The following is a 24,348-nucleotide window of genomic DNA, read 5'->3' on the forward strand; positions in this document are numbered from 1 at the left end:
TGCAGTACTGGGTAAGTGCAGAATACAAATACAAAGTATCCACAACTTGTTAGATAGCTTACAGACTTCTTTAGAATACTAATCATCTGTCATTTCCATGTTGCATGCAAATTCTGGGTAGCTGTTGGTAAGCAAGAATAAAATCACCTAGTATCTTTTCTGGCTTTGTTTCAGCTGGTAGACTCCTGAGTAACCCAGTCACATAAAGCCGACATCATGAAATATGCATGTTGTTGTACTATTTAGTCACATATCATATTTTCTATTAACACGTTCTCATTAGATTTCTAAACACCATGGAGGCAATTCATGCTTCAGCTTAGCTCCTCCTTCAGATCGCATAGGTCCCCTTCACCACCACCCCCACTCTCCCACCTTTTCTGTCTCCTTCACTTGGTCCTGTTTCTCGTCCCTCTCTGTGTTCTGCCTTTTCTTCTTAGTCACTATTTTTTGTGCTTTGTTTCACTTATTTTTTTTAACTTACAGACTTCACTATTTTAACACTTGTCCTCTTTGCTTCCATTAAAAAACAATATTCAAAACAAATGTTCCCAAATTAATGCAACAGATAAGAAATTTAGTCTATACTTTCCAATTTAATTTTTCTTCAACCACTCTGTATGGTGACTGTCAAAGCATGTGTGGAGGACAGTCAATGAATTTTGAAGCCAACTACATGTGGATTCTGATCATAATTCTGACACTTTCACCAAATGGGTGGCCTTAGGAAAATTATTTTAAGCTTCTCAGCCTCAATTCCTCAGGTGTAAGGTGAAATAGTGGAAACCAAATGAGATGAGGAAATCAAAGTACCTGGCTATGTTACCTTAGGGAAGTTACTTAACCTTTCTCCTATTCCATTTATGTTCAAAATTATATAATAATTATATCTACCTCATGGGGTTGTGTGACATTGTTAACCGTAATTGACTAACATACATTGCTTAGAACCATGTCTTGTACATAGTGATATATGTGTTAATTATTATTATTACCTAATACCTAACACCATGCCTAGCACTGAAAGATCTCCTGTAGGTAATACCTTCTACAAATGGGTTACTAACAAACATTTTTTTGGATTACTGACTTGTCAAAAGGGAAGAAGAGCTCAATGCATAGAAAGCATAACTGGGACGATGTAGAACATACTAGAAAAGCTGAACCAGTAGAACATGGTGACTGAAGGAGTTAAAGGATAAGGAGGAATCAAGGATGATTCTCTGGTTCTTGTTTGGGTAACTTGATTCATGGTGATACCCTGCACTACAAGAAGAGAAGCAAGTTTGGTCAGGAAGAAGAAGGGCTTGGGGCTAGATGGCTCAAGGATTGAAGAGTCCATGGCATTGAGCAGTACAGATGTTTATGTTGGAAAAAAGAGTGGAAGGAAAAAAGGTGAGACTAATGAACTGAATGGTGGCTGGTCAGTAAAGAAGTAGAAGAAGTAAGTGTAAGAAAAGCCTTCAAGAATGTTGACTATGAAGGGAAGGAGAACAATAGAATGTTGTGCAGAGGATTACCATGAAAAAAGCAGGGTGTTCTGTCAGTAGCTATATTAATTATTCACAACCATGATGTTCCTTAAGCTGCTGTAATTTGCCAAGTCCTAGAGAGCAAAGGGTTAAAAAACTGGTTTAAGAATAGTTTTGTACTATCTGGAGAAATAGGAGATATGTAGAAAAAGAAAAAAAAAAATAGCATATACTAAGTACCAAATGTGTGGAACTGAAAATTGTGTTATTGGCATTCAGTCTCGGATTTATTGGTGCAGGCTTGTATATTTGGGTAAGATTTCAAAAAGGAGGCAAGATTTCAAATTGTTCTTGAAAAAAGGCTAGGATTTAGGTGGTCAGGAAAAGCATGGGGGAAAGGGTAAATGGGGTGAATAGAGCTTCTGACTTATGCATGGCAGTCAGTGATTAGAGGAGTAGAGTGAAAAGTGTTTATTCAGCTCATTTCCTTATCTTTCCTGGAAAGGTAGGTTTGTTCTAAAGCTTTTTATGTCCTGCGTAATATCTAGCAGTGTGGTGGATGCCAAATAAATATTACCCAAATATTTTTTAAGTAAATGCTGATTATATAGGTAGCTAACAGATAAGAATTTGCCTGGAGTAAGACTAAAATGGGAAAATTAATGTATTAAGTCTCAGATAATTTATTCAGAGTCACAAATTTGGACCTTTATAGGAAATATGAAACAATAGTTTGGCCTGAGTAACTACAGAATTCATTCTATGGAATCTAGGAAAAGTTACAGCTGAATATAATCTCTCCATAAAATCCCCCCCATTGTTCCCAGTTGTTCTTGCCCTTTATTCCTGCAGTGTCAGAAGAAATTTTAATTCAGTAAGAGTTTATTGATCACCAATTATTTCCCTGGCTCATGGGTCTCACTCTTGTGGAACTTACAATCTTATTGGAGACAAGCACTGGAAAAGCTCATCTAAGAAGAAATCACTGGACAGGGTATTGAAAAATGGGGATATTTATTTAGAGGAAATTGGAAGTGAATTCAGACTTGGAGAAGACAGCATGAACAAAGAGAAGCAGAAGGGGGTAGGAGCTGATGGTATTGAGGGGACAGTCACACAGCAATGACAAAGGGTTAGAACTAAAATAGCCCTAAACCGTCATGGTTGATAACTTATATTTCTATGACTAATACTTCTATCCCACGGGGATAGGGACTATCTAGTGCCTTAAAAAAAGAAAAAAGAAAGAAAAAAAAGAAAAAAAAAACCCTACAGTTCCTCTTCTCGGCAACTGAAGAGAAGTTGAATGGTTCAATGAATTTTTAAAAAATAGACCTGTTCGTTTCTTTTGAATTTTCAAAGTGTCCCTGATAGAAGGCATGTGGGACTAAGTACATTTTTAACCTGGACTTTTGCACAGATACGGGCATTTAGTCTTCCCGTGCTAAGAAGAGATAGAGATACTACATTAAAAGCCATTGCTTCTGATTAGTTCAGTAGGTTAATGGTTTCTTTCCTGAGTTACTTACAAATCCCTGCCTCCCAAAAGGGTGTGAACAAATGCCCCTGAAGCCATCCTTTTTAAACACTCATTGGTGGCTCAGGTTAGAAGGAGACACTCCTTTAGAGGTCCAGCTCAGCAGGAGCACAGCCTCTGCTTGTCAGAGATAGAGCCGCCTGGCCTGCTCTCGCAGAGTCACCGAGGTCCGGAGCGGCTCTACTTAATTCGTGAAACCTTCTTTGTTGATAAAGCCCAGCTCTCCTCTCAGCCGTTCTTAAGCACATCCCTCCTCTGCTCAACACATGTACACCTCCTTCGAGTTCTTGAAACAGGAAATTGGCACACAAAAAATCAATGGTTTTGCTGCCACACCAAACTCAAAAGATTCTTCTTGCACATGTCTTTATATATTTGTGTTCTTATTCTCTCCTCTCTCCAGCCTTGTTTCTTTATCCCCATTAGTGTCAAGGATTTAATTTCATCCTGCAGAGATAGAGGGTTAAAACAGACCTTGTGTGTCTGAGTATTTGTGCTCAGAAGGCATGTGGTCACAGAAATACAGTTTTGGATCTGATTTCTGAAGCAAGGATGTGAAGAGTCCTAGCACGCTTTTCAGTAGGAGTCGTTGGTGCCCTTAGCATCCATATAACACACTTAACAGAGGCTAGAGACATGCTTAGATCCTCAGAGAGCAGGGAAAACGAAGAGGTGAGGCAGCACAAAGAACAGTTATTAGTCAGGGGCTGAATCAGGTAATCTTGGCAAAAAAAAACAAACAACAACAACAAAAAAAAAAACAAGCTCTTCAAATTCTTCCTTTTTGGGTTCAGATTTTGCAGTTTGCATACCTAAGAGGCCTCATCCTCATAAGATTATACCCTGTTAAATGGACATAAGCGAAACTGTAGCCATACCTAGAAACAGCAGTTGTGCTTGCTTGTTGATTCTAGGATACTAACTCGTAGAAATCTCACAATCAATAGCATGAGTGTGTGTCGTTCGATTTATTCAGTCATTATCACTCTTCCACTTGCATTTCATGGTGTTGAGCAAATAGTAAGTGAAGAGTATGGAGTTTTTTTTCACCTTACTCTCAATAAATGGGTTTAACAACAATACAAATTTTATAATCCACCTCTTCAATCCCACTGGCAATGGGACAAATCCAATAGCTTTACAGGTAAGCCTTCAAATATACTTCTACTGACAGACTGAAGTTTGTTTTAGAAAAAGTCAAGGTTCTACAATCCTTTGCATTCATTGAAGTGTTCTGTTTCCATGGTTTCCAAGAGTTCACTGAAATTAGGCTTTCAGTGTTTAGAAGTTAATGATATGGGGCTTTGGTAAATTTCTTCTCTCTTACCTGTATTATGTTCAAGATCTGTATATTGCTATTCCTGAATTAGTTTGTGGGTCTGTTTTGCTGTCAATGTGGATTTTTCCCCAATGTGCCTTTTCTTAAGAACCAATGGTAGATACAAACTATCTTAAGTCAGTATAATAAAGCCCAACTAGGGTTGCTTTCTGGCAGCATTAAAAATAAAATTACAGTTTTCACTGTCAGTGAAGAACTAGCTTCACAGGGATTAATAGGGAAACCTAGGCTTGAGATTCTCTGGCCTTTGTCAAGGAGGAGTGCCCTGATGAAATAAAATCTAAAAGATAGAGTTCCAGTGGCCTCACTTTTCTGGCAGAAAAAAACAACAAAATCTTCTGGATATGGTGGGAGTCGTGGAACAGTTTATGTTGGGCCCAAAGGTACACAGATGCCCAGAATATTAGGTGGAGGCTTTATTAGGCTATGAAGCAAAGTACATGATTCCCAATGTTACCATACAATTGTTAACCGGTTTCTGTGTGCTGCCCGAATTGTGAGAGACCTTCGAGTGGTTGCTGAGAGTCCAGTCACCACATAACATATATAATAAGGAAATACCAACAAGGTCTCTGAACCTAAATGTGTTGTCTCCATTGTCTAGGGCTCAAACCCAGGATCCCCAGCAGTCACCCCTCATGAAAATATTGAATTTTTGACTTGTTTTTTGTTCCCTATGATGTAAGAAGCAGGGATAAAAATGTAAAATCAGTGGAAGAAAATATCAGGGGGCACCTGGGTGGCTCAGTGGGTTAAGCCTCTGTCTTCAGCTCAGATCATGATCTCAGGGTCCTGGGATCGAGCTCCGCATCGGGCTCTCTGCTCAGCAAGGAGCCTGCTTCCTCCTCTCTCTCTGCTTTCTTCTCTACCTACTTGTAATCTCTGTCAAATAAATAAATAAAAATCTAAAAAAAAAAAGAAGAAGAAGAAAAGAAAAATGTCAGAAAGAAAGGGAGGGAGGGGAGAGAAGAAAAAGAAAGAAAGAAAGAAAGAAAGAAAGAAAGAAAGAAAGAAAGAAAGAAAGAAAGAAAGAAAGAAAGAAAGAAAGGAAAGGAAGAGAAAGAAAGAAAGAACGAACAGAGGGAAAGAGGAAGGAAGGAAGGAAGGGTGGACGGAAGGGAGGCATGGAGGGAGAAAGTATGCTTCTGTGACTGCAAGGAGATCATCTACATGACTTGGAAATATTTTTTTTTAAGGAAAAGGCACAAAGCTCCAAAGTTAGTAGAGGTGAGTTGCACTGCATTTCAAGGATCTAGGAAGCACCTTACATTATACTTGAAACAAATTGGAAGCAGCTCAGAGTACGGGGGTTACATATTGAGAGGTACAGAGCCACATTTTGTTAGTGGCAAAGGTTTAGGAAGGGTTTTTAAGGGGAACTTAATAGGATAGAACAGTGTAGTTGCCTCTGCTGAAAGTCAAGAACGTGGCAGCTCCCCAGAGGGAGGTCTGGAGCAGAGAGTTCTGGGCCATCAAGTAGTGCCACCAGCACACTGGGGCAGCAGGCAGATCAGGGACTCCTCAGCATCAGGTCTGAATGATTGCTTGTCAGGCAGATGTGTTTGTAAACTAATGACTTTCACAGTGTGACGAGATTCAAAATGAAGCCTAATTGCTTCCACTGATTTAACCCTTGGAATGCTTCCAGGCATGCCGATAGCCATGTGTCTTTAATCATGTAAGTTAATCACCTTCAGGCATTTATCAGAAAACAGTGGCTTATAGCAAGTCTGCAGAGCATTGCTGTTGCATTATTAGGTTTACACTTCTGAGGCTGTCATCTCTTCAAATAAGGACACTGAGAGGTTGGCCACGGTGCCCTTAAACTAGTGTTTGTTAGTAGCAACGGACACAGTCAATTACATGGCTCTATAATTCAGGAAAAAATGAATTAATATTTATGTGGATTTTTTTAAGTGGCTTAAAAAAAAACTCTTAATGGTACCAGAGTGAGAGTAGCAAGTCACCTTGATCCTTCTAAGGCCATCATGAACTCCAGTCTGGCTCTGGAGGTAAGTCAGAATTAGAAAATGGTCTAATAATCAGGCCAGTCTGATTAATAGTGACAATTACTATTGGACTATAGTGCATAACCAACTGATTATGAATCATTTAAGCACTTTAGGTAAATTTTCAATATAGGCAATTAAAATGAAAAGACTCATGATGCTTACATAATGACTTCATTAAATTAACTCAGTTCTGAGGTTGGAGTAAAAAAAAAAAAAAAAGTCAGAAAGAACCAGCAGAATTTAACTTCCATTCACTTTTGTATAAAAGAAAACTAGAGAAAATACTTAAAAGATATAAATACATACACACACACCACATTGAAAACAGCTTATTCTTTTCTGAAAGTGAACTGTGTTACTATGGAAGAAAGAACTGAAGGTCAGAGCAGGGATTGTATTCGCATTGGATGAAGTAAATCTTGCCTTCAGTTATATTTTGTATTCTTCTAAGTGCATGCATTGTTAAGGTTAAAAGAACTTTATTGTGGAGTCATCTGTAAGGGACAAACATTTCAAAGAGACAAATAGTGAGTTCTGTTACATGAACAATTAACCCAAATCATTTGCTTCATAATAAGAGACAAAGCTAGAGCCAACTCCAAATACCGGTATCAATGCAGTCAGGGGAACAAAGATTCCTTTAGGTGAAATGCAGTCATTCAATCAAAGTAGCAAGAGTTTTATAGAATTAGACAATGGGAATGGAAGGAGAAGAGACTCTCTAGGGCTAGGAGTGAGTTGAAACACTCCATAGTGAAGTCAGTTTCTCCTGTGGGTTTTGGTTCGGAAAGTCACATTGTTTCCAAGACTCATCTCTTGATACCTACCCAGTACATGGCTTTATCATTTACAAAGGGCATTGCTTGTAAGTTGTACAAACACTCTGTAAGCTAGGTCTTCCATATTTTAATAATAACCAATACCTATTTAGCACTTCAGAATTTACAAAGCTCCATGTGTGATCTCTTTTTTAACATTTTATTTATTTGAGAGAGAGTGAACAAGAGAGAGAAGGAGTGGGGGGGGGGGAGAAGCAGACTCCCCACTGAGCAGGGAGCCCAATGTGGGATTCCATCCTAGGACTCTGGGATCATGACCTGAGCCAAAGGCAGACGTTTAATTGACTAAGCCACCCAAGCGCTCCTCCATGTATGTGCGATCTCTGGTTCTTCATTCCTCTCACAAGTTTTAAAAAGATGAGAAAGGAAGATTCAAAAAGTTGAAATTATTTTTTTGTCCAAATTCACGGGACTAGTAACAGCCAAAACCAGGTATTCTGACTCTGGGTCCTTTTCCTACATACTCCCTTCTCTTCATCCTATTTCTTAAGACCTTCTCTTTTACTTTAATGATATTTTCCAGAATTAATTCTCACAGTCACTATATTCTTTTCTAGGTCTCTGACTGTAAAAGCCACTTACAGTCTACCTATTGTATGATAATGTTTCTTCCTTTCAGTTTGCATTTCATTCCCAATCAGATTATCATCTCTTTGAAAGCAGACACTGTGGTTTCTATCACAGAATGAGGCCTTCCCAGCAAGGAGGGTAAACCTGTGCAGAAATCCACATTGGTGACTTCTATTCTAGCATACTGTTTCTCCTGTAAGGCATGATCACCAAAGACAGCCATAAAACCCTTCGAGCTCCGGGCGCCGCATGGTTGACTTGGCACACTCAGCAGCTAAGCTGCTTGCTTCAGAGCTTGAGCCTCACTTCACACAACAAAATTTCAAGTCCACAAACAGCACAGACTATTAGAATCACACTTGTTTAGATGAAATCAAAATGTTAGATCCAGAAAAGCCAAAAATTACTGTAAGTATGAAGAACTTATTGACGTTTATCTCTCGAACTTCCTTGTGTGTTTTTTTAATTATGTTATGTTAGTCACCATACAGCACATCATTAGTTTTTGATGTAGTGTTCCATGATTCATCGTTTGCATGTAACACCGAGTGCTCCGTGCAATACATTCCCTCCTTAATACCCACCACCAGGCTCACCCATCCCCCAACCCCCTTCCTTCTAAAACTCTCCGTTTGTTTCCCAGAGTCCGTAGTCTCTCATGGTTCGTCTCCCACTCCGATTTCTCCCCCTTCATTTTTCCCTTCTCCGTTGTCCTCCAGGCTATTCCTTAGGTTCCACAAATAAGGGAAACCATATGATAATTGACTTTCTCTGTTTGACTTATTTCACTCAGCATAACCTTCTCCAGTCCCATCCAAGCTGCAAAAGTTGGGTAATTATCCTTTCTGATGGCTGAGTAATATTCCATTGTATGTATGGACCACATCTTCTTTATCCATTTGTCTATTGAAGGGCATCTTGGCTCTTTCCCACAGTTTGGTTATTGTGGACATTGCTGTATGAACACTGGGGTGCATATGGCCCTCCTTTTCAATATCCATATCTTTGGGGTAAATACCCAGTAGTACAATTGCTGGGTCATAGGGTAGCTCTATTTTTTATTTTTTTGAGGAACCTCCACACTGTTTTCCAAAGTGGCTGCACCAATTTGCTTTCCCACCAACAGTGTAAGAGGGTGAACTTCCTTGTATGGTTACCAAATCTCCTGCCATATGGAGATAATTCCTCAGCATCATGTCACCCTTAAAGATGTTTTCAGAGTTTAAGCATCAAGTGTGTGTGTGTGTGTGTGTGTGTGTGTGTGTGTGTGCATGTGTGTGTGTGTAAATTGCATATGCGTACACTTGTGTATATTAAAACATCTGTTCACCATTGTCCTCCTTCCTTCCACTGTAACTCTCTCTTCTCATCTACTGCTCCTTATTTTTCAGTCCTTTTCCCCCAGATAATAGGATTTGGACTAAAGGGCTATTTCAATCAATTACTGACAAGTTTATTTATCTATCAAATTCAAATCAAAAGGGTCTGACTCACAGGGATATTTTCACCAAATGCTATGTACATGAAGATACTCTGTAAAGTGTCATGTGTAACAGAAAACTGTCTCCCCCCAGAATTTCATATAGAAGCAAATGGATAAAAATGAACCTCCCAGGTGGTCTCCTAGGGAAGAAAAAGATCTCAGAATTCTCATCATCTTGTTTCCTTTCACTCTTCTGATCCTGATGACATTCTTTGTGTGCCTAGCTGGATTCCCAGGTCAGATTGCAGGTGTCCTGTTCACAGGGATTGTGCTTCATTCATCAACATATGACCTATTAACCGCTCTACCAGGGAAGAAGGTTAATCTTTGCCTGCTGTGTCTTGGTGGATCAGAGGTGTATTCGATTTATTTCCATGTAGTTTGTTGACTTCATTCTCATTACCTTATAGTCATATACATTGAACACAGAAATTTTTAGCACTAGCTGTCAGATCTTTCTTCACTCAAGCAGACTTTCTGTAATTTCTGTCTAGACATCAAGCTGAAGAGTCCTGGCTCCTCAGGGCCTATCTGGATGATGTGCGAGTCAGCTTCCCCTTAAAAAGCGTAAACTCTGGAGCCTGAGAATTGAATGCTGCCTCCATTTCTTACTAGCTGTGATACTGGCCATCTTATGTAACCACTGTGATACTCAGTTATCCATCCGTAGAATAGATATGCTAATACCAACCACATAGTGGCTCCATGAGGAATGGAAGAATCATGAAAACACCAGTGCTTTCCTACAGAAGGCTCTCACACAATACTTATTCCCTTTTTTCTTTACTGCTACCCTCTCTGTTACTGCCCTACAACTTTCACTATTCTCACTCATCTCAAAACTTGCCATTCAGGACAAATCTCAGTAATAAACTCTTGAAGTTACCACTAATAATAATTGTACCACTTCTATTGTCTTAACTGACTTCAGCTCTAAGCTCCTCCCCTTCCCTAGGTATCCTCAACCCCGATGCTGATGACTCTCTGACCCCCCACAAGAGCCAGCACAAAGCCTTAGTGCTGTCACTGATCAGCACAGATTCTCTCAGCTTCACCCCTGCCTATCTCTCTCCATATACTTCACTCCGGGTAATAGGAACCATGACTCAGCAGTAACTAAAAATTGAATGGCTGAATCTTAGAGGTAGTTCTTAAAGTTAGTTTCCATGGTTACTGAGTGATTAGAGAAGGAATGGACAAATCCAAAAGACAATCTTGAAGTAAATAGAAAATTTTATTTTGTTCCAGCACTTCCTAAAGTTCTGCAGTATTATTTTCATAGTATCCTTTTTGACATTTGGTCCCATTTGCTGGTATGAACTCAGATCACCTTATGTTCCTAAACTGTCATTTCATCCTTTGTTTTGTGTAATTTACTATTGTGTGTTAAGAACTCAAGAGTTCTATCTCCATGTATCAGGCCTAGAACTCCCTTCCCACTTTCATCTTTCCTTGTAATAACCCAACACCATCTCTACTAAATTTTCCTCCATTATTCTACAGCACGTACTCCAATTAAGAAGTATATCTTCCTATAATTCCTGATAGAAACTATAAGTATCCCTAACTCTTGACCTTTCTAAGATCATCCCCCAACTTAGACTTCTTTTCTCCCTTTATCTTCTGCCCCATTTCCTCCTTACTACGTCTGCTCACAAACTCTTTGCCTGTCTCGTTTACCACTGTGTATCCCAGAATATAGAAAATTTCTTGATACATGACCAACATTCAGCCAATTTATATTTATAGACTTACAGACTTTCCCTCAAGTCCCACTTCAAAAAATAATTTCTTTTTTTAACCTACACTATTTTCTTTGAATTCTTACATAAGCCACATTCATTTTTATTTTTATCAGCTGATTTTAAGTTTCTTGAAGATGAAATTCATAACTTGCCTCACTTTGCATCCCTCAGAGTATCTTGATAATATGAGGAAATTAAATATCATCTTGGAGGAAAGGTCCATAACCTAAAACAAGAATGATTCATAAAATGCATTTCTCACCTACTGTTTTCTAGTCTCTGTTCTAAGATCTGAGAGAGTGACCTTCATGAACTAGAGTCTTTGTCTTCACTGTTACTAGTTACCTGTATCTAGTTACTAGTTATCTCCATTGATACACTCAAGTTCTCTGAGTTTTGGACTCTTCTAGGAACTAAGAGGGTTATACTAAGTTCTAATGTCTCTTCCCATCGTAGGATTCTGTGAATTCTAAATATTTACCAGTAGATTGACGAATGGCATTTGAAAAGTACTCATGACTATTTTCTATTTCTTTTGATTTATTTGTTCAACAGATGTTTATTGAATGCTCCGAGGTAATGTGTATGCTAAAAACACCAGAGATACAGCAGTGAACATAATCCATGCATCCTGAGGTATCCTACTTCGCATACCATGATGCCCTGAATGTCCCAGTGACCTAATTCACTTAAATTTCTTTGATAAAAGGGTAAAATTTTGCTAAACCCTCCACCCCAATTCCAGCTAGCTCTTATTAACATAAAATATTTACTTTGGGAGAAATTTAAGCAAACAAATAAATAAGTATTCCATATAGATGTAACTTCTCTGGGGGTTCTCAGATCCATGATTTCAAGCTATTGCCTGGATGACTACTATAATGGAAAAAGTGAAGGTTTAACCAGTTGTTCTGGGAGGCTTTCCCTATATTGAACTAGAGCAGCTCCATTTACAAATCTGTTTTACATCTTGAAATGATACTCCTAAAAATATATATTTTTTAATAACCACTGTTCTGGGTAACTAATTGGAATTAAAACAAAATAACAGACAGGATGCTATACATATAAATGTGTGATGATTGGGACTCCATATTCAGTATGTATTTTAATAATATCTTTAAAATGAAACACCCATTATCCTTTGATAGGCCAAGGGATGTGGGATTGAAACTCCCATAAATCCTTCAACGAATCTAGTGGTACATTAGATGCATTTTTCTTGTTGTACTTGAACTTCCAGAGAACTCCTGATGCTATCAAGTTCTTTTTCATGACAGTCATCACATGTAGCAACTGATAAATTTGTGGTTAAAAAGAACATTTCAGGGTTTTGTTTTGACATCCTTGATTACTTCTACACTGGGTTTTTCCAAACAAAGTGACTTTAAACACATTCTGGATTTTTGGTAGTTGAAAGAGGATTAAGTATCACAGAACTAAAATTCACTAATAATACTAGGGAAGTTCAAAAGTAACTTTCTTATAAAGCTTCAGTCAACACCAAAAAGCATTTGTGTAAAGGATTCAGTGTCTTATTTGGGACTTATTCAGGACTAGAAAATAATAATGTTTTCTTTATATTGATCATGGAGCAAAACAACTAAGGATAGAGGCAATAAAACATGGGATAGCCTATGGACACTAAAAAAAAAAAAAAGAAAAAGAAAAAGAAAAAAAATCCAGTGAAGGATCTCCTAATTCTGAAATGACTTATTTGCAAGCCAAATGTGAAATGAACATGAAGAAAGGCATTCAGTAAGAAGCACTCAAAGACATGCTTGTCTATAAGGTATCCCACAACTCATTTCACCAACATGTGTGAGAAACGACCTTTTTTGGGACTTTCCCAGTCTTGATTCTTGATTTACTTTTTGAAAAGGAAGGACATTCTTAATCTAGTTTGAATTATGGTTTGGAAAGACTTTGATGACCTTTATACATTTTCTTCCCTAAAACCTTAAAAAGTGGTATAGCTAGTATCAGGTTTAAAACACTCCTTCTTCCTGGAATTGTAGCTAGAAGATATTGGCCAAGACATTTTCCACAAAGGGTCCTTTTACTGTGTTCATGTTGGGCTCTGACTTGAACTGTCCTTATGCCTAGGGTTCCAGCAAGCTGGTTCTCTAGCTCTGACTCTCATACGCTCACAGATGCCTTTGACTGTGTCTGTTACAATTTTATTAGCAGCTGAACCTCAAAGATTTGAAAAACTGATCTTCAGCTAATGGGACTTTTTGACAAGTTTAGAAGATATACCCAAAGTTGGATACTGCATGTGCTTTCCAAGTTAGATATAAAATGATTTTGTATATATTCCTTTTGAATTAGCAAAATTAAGAAAATCAGACTCACTAACTTAAGATCTCTGGTCATCTGTTGGGGCTTCTTTATCATCTGGGTAAACACATATCATTCTCTTCCTTAAGTTGCCAGATTCAGAAATAATAAAGTCTACTGAAAGTTGTTTTTTGTTTGGTTTTGTTTTGTTTTTTATAGTCACAATATTCTTCTCTGTGAGGACGGGCATGCTGTGGTGGCAGATTTTGGAGGTGAGATTTCCAGGAATAATACCCCAAATGACATCAGTCTCTTTCTTCCTTCCTAGTTGGTGCCTAATATTATCTGATGAATCTGAAAATGGATTTCACACTGACAGCTATGCTTCTCTAAGTCATTCAAATTTCAGTGACCCTGATTCTCAAAAGTATATCATTTATTTTCAGTTTTTCCCCTTTGATATCCCCAACTAAAAAAAAGGAAGTGAGCATTTAAATAAGGTAGAGGTTCTTGGGGTTTCAAAATTTTATCTGTGATTTTGACCTTGTTTTTAAAGATACTTCCTTTGACATGAATTTGTTTTCTCTCTCCCTCAGAATCAAGATTTCTACAGTCTCTAGATGAAGACAACATGACAAAACAACCTGGGGTTTGCTGCTGCTTGTGTTCCCTATAATTATGAAACAATTAAAATGTGTAAACTCAGCATGAGACGAAGTGAGAGGAGAGCAGCTTTAACTGGAAGCATTGTCATCATCCCAGGGGCAGGATAATGTTTTATGTTTTTATTTTCAGTAAGCCCTCAAAAGAACTCTTTCAAGGCTCTACCAGAAAAATAGATTAGATATATATTTGGGAAAGGCTATGGGCAAAGTAATACACAACTTGTTTAAAATATAACTTAAAAAAGTACATGGCAGGCATAGTTAATTGGTTCTCAGTTTTGGATCTTCTTTATTAAGCAGTGGAGTGAATGTTTAATCAGTAACTAACTATAGAATTTGTAGTTAACCAGCATCTATTAACAACTTTTTTCGACTTTAACATTATAAGGCAGTATGTCACATAACCAAACATTAATATTTAAGTAAAATATAAGTTATAACATCTGAAGCAAGCATAATTGTACTCAAAATGCCTGCTATTAAATTCATTACCTGTTCTCTCCTTTGCTCCCCCCCACCCCCCCCAAGTAACTTCTCTTTCTAGACCACCTCTGTTATTTAATTACACAAGTTTGAGGTAATTTTCATTCCTTCCTTCCCTGCTTCCACTGACTTTACTCACTTTCTCTGTCTGTTTGCATGCTTGTTTTAAGTTCAACCCAACATCTCATTTTCCACCTCAGTGCAGGTCTTCATCATCTCTCTTCTGAACTAGAAGTAGGATTCGAACTCCAGTATTCTCTTCCAGTTCATTCTTTGCAACATCAGCCAAGTATTGGGTTCTGTCAGTTCACTTCCTCTTAGAAATCATCAAAGATACCCACTACCCAGGGCACCTGGGTGGCTCAGTCAGTTAAGCATCCGTCTTGATTTCGGCTGAGACCATGATCTCAGGGTCCCAGGATCGAGCCCCACGTCGTGCTCCATACTCAATGGGGAGTCTGCTTAGATATCTTCTCTCCTTCTTCCTCTGGGCACCCCCACTCCCTGTGCATGCGTGCTCTTTCTCTCCCTCTCTCACACACATAAATAAATAAATAAATAAATAAATATCCATATATATATATGGATATATATATATATATATATATATCTCCACTACCCATAGGCCAAATCCAAATTCATTATCTAGCAGCCTCCTGTCCTCCCCAGTCTGGCTCAGAGCCACTCTGTGACCCCTTCTCCCACAGTAAGTTCTCTCAGATCCCCTATAGCCCAGCACACAACCCTCCTGGTCATTCCCCAAACATGCCATTCACCTTCGTAGCCCTGTGACTCTCCTAGTGTGGTTTTCTCTACCTGGATAGCCTTCTACTCCACCCCACCTAAAAGGAGTCTACTCATCTCGTAAGACCCAGGAAATTTTATCCATTTTAAGTCACTTCCCTTCCATAACATCCCCTCCCTGCTGCCTCCTCCCCATGTACTTTTCTGTCTGTGCTTTTGTGCATTTTGCACTGCTAATTTAAACTCTTATTTATTCAGTCTACAAACATTTATTGAGGGCCTGCCCTGTATCAGGCATTGTGCAAAGGATGAGAAATGCAAAATATGAAGAAAAGTTTAGTCCTTGATCTCAAGGAGCTCATTTTCTAATGGGGAAAACATGGTAATAAGCAGATAGATTGAAAGCAGTGTGGAAATTCAGTGGTAAATAAGGTGTGACAAAGCATCATGGGAGCTCAGGTGGGATGAATGGGAATAAATTGGGTGTAGGGAAAACAGAAAGGAGTGGCAGGTAGAATGAAAACAGTATGAGCAAAGTCACAGGGGAGAATGAGAAATGTCAGACTTCCTAGGGGAACTTCAAATAGGTTGGCATTGTTGGCATGCACTGTGTGAGGAAGAGAGAGCGAAAGATGAGTTAGAGCAGAAGGCAGGAACCACATCACGGACCGTGTCGTATTGTAAGCAAGATTATGCATGCTGGTTTCCCCAGTTGGACTTCACTCATTCATCCAACAAATATCTGTGGGCTCTTTACTAGAGGCCAGACATTCTTTTAGGAACTGGGGATATTACAGTGAACAAATTAATTTTCTTATTCCTATGGAGCTAATATTCTACTAAAAAGAGATAGACACTGAACAAATTAACAGAATGTATATATTGTTAAGAGACAATGTTGTGAAGAGACAAGTGTTATGAAGAAAAAACAAAGCACAGCATATGAATGGAGAGTAGTAGAGTGCCATTTAGATAGGGCAAGAAGGAAAGATAACATTTGATGAGAGACCTGACCAGCAGTCATCCATGTGGGGGGAAGAGCAATACAGAGTAAGTGCAAAGGCCCTGAGGCAGAAAAATTCTCTGTGTGTTCAAGAAGAGACTGACTGGAGTGGAGTAAGCAAGAGGAGAATGGTAAGATATGAGGTAAGGGAGGTAGAAAAGAATGAGTCCTCTTTTTGACAGGACATACAGACCTGGGACATAGAGATAGCTAAATCAGTAGTTCTCAACCCCAGGTGCACACTGGAATCACTTCAGGAACTTGTTAAAAAGAATGCCCAGAAATTCTGATTTCATTGGCCTGGGGTTGATCTTAGGTGCCTTATCTTTTAAAAGTTTCCCCAGGTGATTCTCAAATACATCCAGACTGGCTAAATAAATTTTTATTGAAAAAATTGAATTGAATGTCACCAACAGCAAGTAATTTTTTTATCCTAGCAGTGTAGTCTTTAAGCACAGCACTACTCTAGATTTATTTTGAAGACTATTTTGTTTCCTACTAGTTATGTGGCCTTGTGTAAGTTGGCTAATTACTCTATTACTCCCCTGTGGAAAAATGGGCACATTGTATGCCTACTTCCACTTATGCAATGTTGTGTCACAATGCATAATCTGCTACATAAGTGGAGGCTATTTGCAATGTGAAAGCTCATGTGAAAGAATTGCATATAAGTACCATAATCGGAATAGAGATATTCTTGGAATGCTGTAATTATGCATGATTTCAAAATAAGGTAGACACTTCAAAAGAATTATCAGCAGCCAGCTCTGCATAGAATTTTGGGAAGAGCAAAAAAAGGATACTGGTTTCTTTCAGTGAAAATACAAAGAAGGTGTTTGGTGAACTTCATTGATAAGGTTATGGCTCCATGGGATTTTAGACCTGGAAGGGCTTGCCTCCTCTGTTTTGCCCTTGAGGAATCTGAGGTCCAGGAAGCATATGAGATTTGTCCAGAGCTGCCCAAACAGGCAGTGGTAGAGCTAAAACTGGAATTTTCATCTCCTGACTCAAAACCTAGTGCTCTTTCCCCTAAGCCACAAATAAACCAAAATTATGCATCTGCATCCATCCCAGAATGGAAACTTATATTTAAAACCAAAACACATATAACTGCAAGTGAAAAAGAATGTAAATAATGCCATCAAAACATGAATATGAAACTTGGTACAGAGAAAATTATAACAGTTTATAGACTTTGGTCCTGGAATACTTATTGCACAAACCACATTCAGAAATAACACAACTGGGCCAACAAAGGCGATGTGACAGATGTGATCCTGCCCGTAAGATATCTGCTTTGTAGGAATATTCTGGGTCCTCCCCTAGGGTCCTTTCTCTCCTCAGTCATGAAGGCACTGTTTAAGGGTCTAATTTAGTGACTTCCGAAATTACAACCTGAAGATCTAAAGGAGGGAAGGTGCCTCCCACATGTGTGATTCACCCCCAGGGAGGCATAGAGCTCTTGGATGAATCGTGATTGGCTTTTCAGAAGCCTGTATGGCTTCTAGGGGTAAGATGCTCAGAAGTAAACAGAAAATGCTGAGCTGTGATCATCATTTTATAAGACGCAGGGTTACTTGATGATTAATATTGTTGCAATATTTTTGGAAGAATTATGAATCTCACGATCTTCCAATGATTTAAAAAATGCTCTTTGTAAAAATGAGCAACAATAGAAAACCTACTGTTTATGTATAAACACACCAGTTTATTGCACAGTATAGGGCAATCAATGTTATTTTATGTTTATATCTTTTGAGAACAATGCGAGAACACTTAAATCCTTACTAAGAAAAACAGTGTTCTACAATGGGATAACTAAACATTTGGTAAATGACTTGTGGATGTTTCTGGACACACAGAACCTCCGCTGGATGGCTCCTGAGGTGTTCACGCAGTGCACACGCTACACCATCAAAGCTGACGTCTTTAGCTATGCTCTGTGTCTATGGGAACTCCTCACCGGTGAAATTCCATTCGCTCATCTCAAGCCAGGTAAGACATCCTGCCAAGTTTCTCTGTTTTCCAGAGTTCTGTGCATTTTCATGACTTCAAGAAACACTTATTTCCAAAAAGTAATACTCTTGGTGGGTTGGCAAGGTGAGAATTAAGTAAACAATTTCAATTTGGTTGTTTTGTTTTGTTTTTAAAAAACTGTATTTATTTATTTGAGAAAGAGAGATAGCGAGAGAGAAAGAGCACAAGCAATGGGGAGAGGGATAAGCAGACTCCCCACTGAGCCAGGAGCCTGAGGCAGGGTTCCATCCCAGGACCCTGAGACCGACCGTGACCTGAGCCAAAGGCAGACACTTAACTGACTGAGTCACCCAGGCGCCCCTCAATTTGTTTTAAAGCGTGAGCCAATAATGTAGACACTGATATATCTATTTTTTTAGATTAGATTCTGATGCTTCTTTTTAGTGTGTATATAAGGGTGAGCTGAAAGTAGCAACACATAAAAATAAACTCTCAGGACAGTTTTCTGCTTGTCTCACATTATAGAAGGGAATTGCTTTTCCTGGGAATTTTGTATTACATAAATGGATATCTTCCAAAAATGGGGCTTTGTGAGTGAGCCTAATTTTGGGTGATAATATACATTAGACTCTGTGTACATGTAGACTGTAGAGGTATGCAGTCTAATCCCATGAAAAATATACACATACTTGAGGTTTAAGGTAAATTTTATTTATATCTGCTCTTCATTTTATTTGAGTTGATTTTATGTCTTGTCATTCTATTTACTTTCTTGTATTCACCATGCAACTGGAAATTTGCCCCCAGCAATCACTCATCTGATTTATGGCTTTACAGGTTTGCCTTTTCCAGTATGTCCTATAAATGAAATCATGTTGTTGATTTTTAGTAATTCATTCTTTTTTTGTCCCTGAGTAATATTCCATTGTGTGGATATGTCTCAATTTAATTATGCATTCACAAGTTGGTGATTATTTGAATTATTCTTACTTTGGGACTACTATGAATAAGACAGGTAAAGCCATTTAGGTCTTTGTGTGGATGGTTTTATTACTCTTGAATAAATATGTAAGAGATAATTACCAGATCTTATGAAAAGAGTTTTTCTAAGGCATTTGTACCATTATGGATTCCCACCAGCAGTGGATTAGAATTCCAGTTGCTACACATCCTGCCAGGACTTTTTTGTCACCTGTTTAAAATAAAATATTAGCCGTTTAAGCAGGTATCTAATGGTATGCTGTTGTAGTATTATTTTATAATTCTCTGACAACTAATGATGTTGATAATCTTTTCACATGTTTATGTGTGTTCATGCCTCTTTCTTTGGTGAAGTTTTTGTTCACATTGCCTTATTATTCACTTGTAAGAGTTCTTAGATTCTAGGTAGAAGTCTTTCATCTGCTATGTGTTTTGAAAGTATTTTTCTCTAGTCTGTGGCTTGCCTTTTCATAGTCCTAGCAATGTCTTGAAAGAAGTTTTTAGTTTCAATGAAGTCTACCTTATCAAAGTTTTAAATCACATTTTTTGTATCCTTTCTAAAATATGGTTGCATCAATAAGGCCACAAAGATTTCCTCCTATGTTTTCTTAAAGAACTCTTAGAGGTTTAGGTTTTATATTTATAAAATATATTTGTCTTTTTTTTTTAATGGCACAGGTATGAACTTTTGTTATTCTTTTGCTAATTTATTTGTTTTTTGGGCACCTGGGTGGCTCAGTCAGTTAAGCATCTGCCTTTGGCTCATGTCATGATCCTAGAGTCCCAGCGTCAGCGGGGAGCCTGCTTCTCCCTCTCTCTCTGTGGCTGCCAGTGTTTGCGTTACCCTCTCCCCTCAAATGAATAAAAATCTTTTAAAAATTTATCATAAAAAACGTATTTGTTTTTTAATATGGATGTTTAATTTTTCAGCATAGTTTGTTGAAAAAACTTTCCTTTCTCCTTTAAATTATTTTGGTAGTATTGTCAAAAATCAATTGCCCATATATATATACTTATTTTTGAACTCCGTTCTATTGATATATGTCTACCCTTAGAACTCTATTCTAAGAGTATTCTAAGAACTATGCCTTACCTTAGAACTCTGTTCTATTGATATATGTCTACTCTTACTCTAATAGCATATTATATTGTAAGGTTACATTTAAGTCTTGAAATCAGGTTAGATGAACCTTCCAACTATGTTCTTCTTTATAGAAATTGCTTTGGCTCTTCTAGGCTTTTTGCTTTTCTATGTAAATTTTAGAATCAGCTTGTTTGTTTATTTCTACCAAAAAAAAAAAAAAAAAAAGCCCACTGAAATTTTGGGTGGATTACACTGAGTTTATATAGATCAATTTAGGAAGAATTGACAACTTAAGCATACTGAATCTTCCAATCAGTCCACATGGTGTAGCTCTCCCTTCAGTTAGGTCTTCTTTAATTTCTGCCATCAGTGTGTTTGTAGTTTTCAGCATACAAACCTTGCACATTTTTTTAGACTTATCTCTATGCATTTTGTATTTGATACTATTGTACATGTTATTCTTTAAAATTTCAATGTCCAATGGTTCTTTGTTAGAAGAGAGGTATAATTAATTTTTAAATATCAACCTAGTACTCTACATATTTGCTAAATTTACTTATCCATTCAACTACCTTTTTTCCACATTGTTTGGGATTTTCCACATAGATGATTTTGTGATCTGTAAATAAAGACCTTCTTCTTTTCAATCTGTATATCTTTTTATATCTTTTTTTTTACCTTCTTGCACAAAGACTAGTGAACAATGAACAAAAAACAGAAGTGATAAGATATATACCTCAAATCTAACTCCTAAAAATTTCACCCACCACCATGCTAGTCAAAGCTACTGTCTTTATCACTGTAACTAATGCCATTTGACTTCTTTCCCTTCTTCTGCCCCACTTCCTTTGAGACATTTTTGCTCACTTACTGTCATATGACCCTAATTAATTTTTAGATCTTAGCTTAAATATCACTTATTCCCAAAACATCTTCCTTAATTCTCTAATATTGAGTTAATCCAATCTCCCCCATGCCCCATCATTTATTATACTATTTACCATATTTTACTCATACAGTTTTGGAATTTTCTCTACTCCATTATCCTCTGCTAATTACACATGAATATTTTGGAGAGATAAAGATCCTTTCTGTCAGGAACCACCCAGAAATATTTACCCTTTAAAGAGAGAATATTATATTAAAAAAACAGTGAAAAGCCTTGCCTAAGAATAACTTGATTGCAATATCCCAGATATTAGAACTTACCGTACTTTATTGGAAAGAGAGTTTGTTTATGATAGTTGTTGAATTTTTTAAAGTTGGACAGTGACCATGCATCAAGAAATGAGACTCCTTGTATCATTGCAGTGGTTAGGCAATCTAGCATATGTTCAGCAATAAATCGTGTGAAGCATCAGATTCAATATAAGCTACATATTAGCCACTTACAAAGAGGAACAAATTCATGACTACAATGTATGACAATTATCAGTTACGGTAGTAGCAACATTACACATGGCTCTTCCTCCTGGATTTAGTAGTAGTACCCTATCTCCTGAGAGAAATACAAAAGTGGAACACAAATATTGGCATTGACTCTTATGCAAGGAATGAGTATACATGGAGAAGAACATGAAGTTAGAGTCTCTTTTGCATAGGCCATGTTCAAATTAACCTTATAATCTCAAGTTTAGAAAGAACCAAAAGCCATCATATCTGGCATTCTATGGATCACCTGAGACCAGATGCCCAAAGGGCCAGGGGAAATGGGCAAATGCTTGACCCAGGACAATGTGATGGACAGGAAGTCATGTGCTCTGACTCCAGGGGACAGCTGCTACCCAGCTCCAGCCAAACTGTGCCATGCAGAAGTGTAGGGATCACTGCTCACTATTACCATATAAACTAATTTCTGTGTGTGTTTGTGTAAAAATCTAAAGGTTTGGGGTGCCTGGGTGGCTCATTCAGTTAAGCATCCGACTCCTGATTCAGCTCAGGTCCTCATCTCGGGGAGATGGAGCCCCATGTTGGGCTCTGCGTTGGGTATAGAGACCGCTCAAGGTTCTCTCTCTGCCTTGCACATCCATGTTCACACACTCTCTCTCTTTCTGTCTCTCTCAAAGAAATAAAGAAAGAGAAAGAAAGAAAAAGAAAGGAAGAAAACTGAATGTTGGCAATTAATTCAGTTTTGAAGAAAGCATTTTTCAGGCTAACACCATATGGGCTAAAGAGAATCGGCATAATGTGTAAGAACGTAAGCCTTGTAACAGTACGCAAGCTACTTAACCTAGCTGTACTTCACTTTGTTTTTAAAATGGGGATAAGGGGCACCTGGGTGGCTCAGTGGGTTAAAGCCTCTGCCTTAGGCTCAGGTCGTGTTCCCGGGGTCCTGGGATGGAGCCCCGCATCGGGCTCTCTGCTCGGCGGGGAGCCTGCTTCCTCCTCTCTCTCTCTGCCTGTCTCTCTGCCTACTATGATCTCTATCTGTCAAATAAATAAATAAAATCTTTAAAAAAAATAAAAATAAAAATAAAACGGGGATAATAATGAGCCTACCTCAAAAGACTGGAATGGTGACTAGGAACTGGAAGCACTCAATAAATATTAGCTACTATTATTATTTTTAGGCTATTGTTGAGGGATCCTCTGCCTGGGAACTGTGCTAGAGTTAAGAGGAAAACAGAGAGGAATAGGGCATTGCTCAGGCCGTCATAGTAAAGAGCAGAGGTTAAATCCCAACTAGAGAGAAGCAGAGTGCTGAAGATGCTCCCTGGAGGAGTCTCCTGCCCAGATTGTGCAAAAGGGGGAGAGGATATAAGAGAAGGAATCTAAAAAGAGGTGATAACTGAACTGCAAAAAGATGAAAACTAATTAAATAGATAAACAGTGGGGAGGTAGAGAAGGAGTTGCAACAGAAAACAGTATGGGCAAGGTGCAGAGGCATGAGAGATGCACAAATAATTCAGTAGGGATGAATCAGAGAATACAAGGAAACCCATCACAAGACACATGCTGTAAATGTAAACCTAGAGCCAGGTGGTGAAGGGCCTGTGTGTTCGCAGTGAAAGTTGCTGCAGGGGTTTAAGCAGGGCAATAATACAACACTAGTATTATTTTTGAATGCTCTCTCTTGCTACAAAGCTAATTCTGGATTGAAGAGGCTTGAAACCCAGGGCAAGGAGACCAGGTATTCTAGATAAGAATGTATAAAACCTTAATTAGGATAGTGGCTTTAGAAGAGAAAGGAGAGGCTGGTCGTGGGAAATTTGAATGGGACTTGCTGGTGAGCCAAGGTGAGAGCCCAAGGGAGAGGGAGGAGTCAGGGTTAACTTCAGGCTTCTGGCTGAGCCAGCAGGAAGATGATGGATCCAGGAAGAAAGCAGATTTGCGAGAGAAGTGACAAGATTAGAGAGAAAAGGAGCCAAGGTGTGAAGCCAAGCAGAGAGAGAAGAACCCGGCAAGATGAAAAAGGAGCTGGTATGACCTGGCAAACAAGAGCTGTACTGGATTCATTTCAGAGAAAGAAACCAACACCTGCTTCCCAGATTTTACGTCTCTCCCGGGTCTGTCTCCTCTGATATATCATGACAAAGTAAAGAAGAAATCTAGGATAAATTAATCCATCAATATGTATCTTATCCAATCCCATTCCCTTATAACCAAGTACCAAATTTTGTGGCTCACTTTCAGATTATAGTTTGAGGCCAAAGAAAAAGCCTCTTGTTTTCCTTTTGTTTTCCTGTGTGATGCCAGCTGGTTCACAAGGAGACTCAACTCTGTGTCCTGGGATTCCTTAATGCCAAGCTGTATCGAAGTCTCAGATGTGACAGCAAATTAAGGACATCTGCCAATTTATTCTAGCCAGATTTCGGTGAGACTTCATATTGAGGTTTTAACTCAGGTTTGCAAACTGTAATATAGGGGCCAAATATGGCTTGCAATTTTTTTTTTTTGTCTCACATATGATTGTAAAAAATAAGAATTTAAGTACATTTAGAGACACAGTTATATCACAGGATCCCATATTTGTAGCAATTTGTGTCTGCTACCCATGTTTAAATATTAGATGTTCTTCTCCATATATGATTAGAATCCTAAAGCATCCTAAATATAATAACCTTGAAAGTCATAAGCACTTGATGATGTGGACTATGCTTTGACATGTGATAGGAAAATAGGAAGATAAGAGTG

The 24,348-nt window shown here is 38.3% G+C and overlaps 1 protein-coding gene across 1 annotated transcript in view; it reads left to right on the forward strand.

Moving 5' to 3' along the window:
• LOC111143132 (serine/threonine-protein kinase TNNI3K) overlaps positions 1-24,348 on the forward strand; it is a 312,262-nt gene that overhangs the window by 203,812 nt on the left and 84,102 nt on the right. The window contains exons 18-20 of the mRNA XM_022496630.1: positions 13,497-13,549; positions 13,874-13,926; positions 18,035-18,167. Of these exons, the coding sequence (XP_022352338.1) occupies positions 13,497-13,549; positions 13,874-13,926; positions 18,035-18,167 (239 nt within the window). The remainder of the gene's footprint in view (positions 1-13,496; positions 13,550-13,873; positions 13,927-18,034; positions 18,168-24,348) is intronic.

Source organism: Enhydra lutris, unplaced genomic scaffold (genome assembly GCF_002288905.1).
Source record: "Enhydra lutris kenyoni isolate GAN:26980312 unplaced genomic scaffold, ASM228890v2 scaffoldscaffold9, whole genome shotgun sequence".
Lineage (NCBI taxonomy): Eukaryota > Metazoa > Chordata > Mammalia > Carnivora > Mustelidae > Enhydra > Enhydra lutris.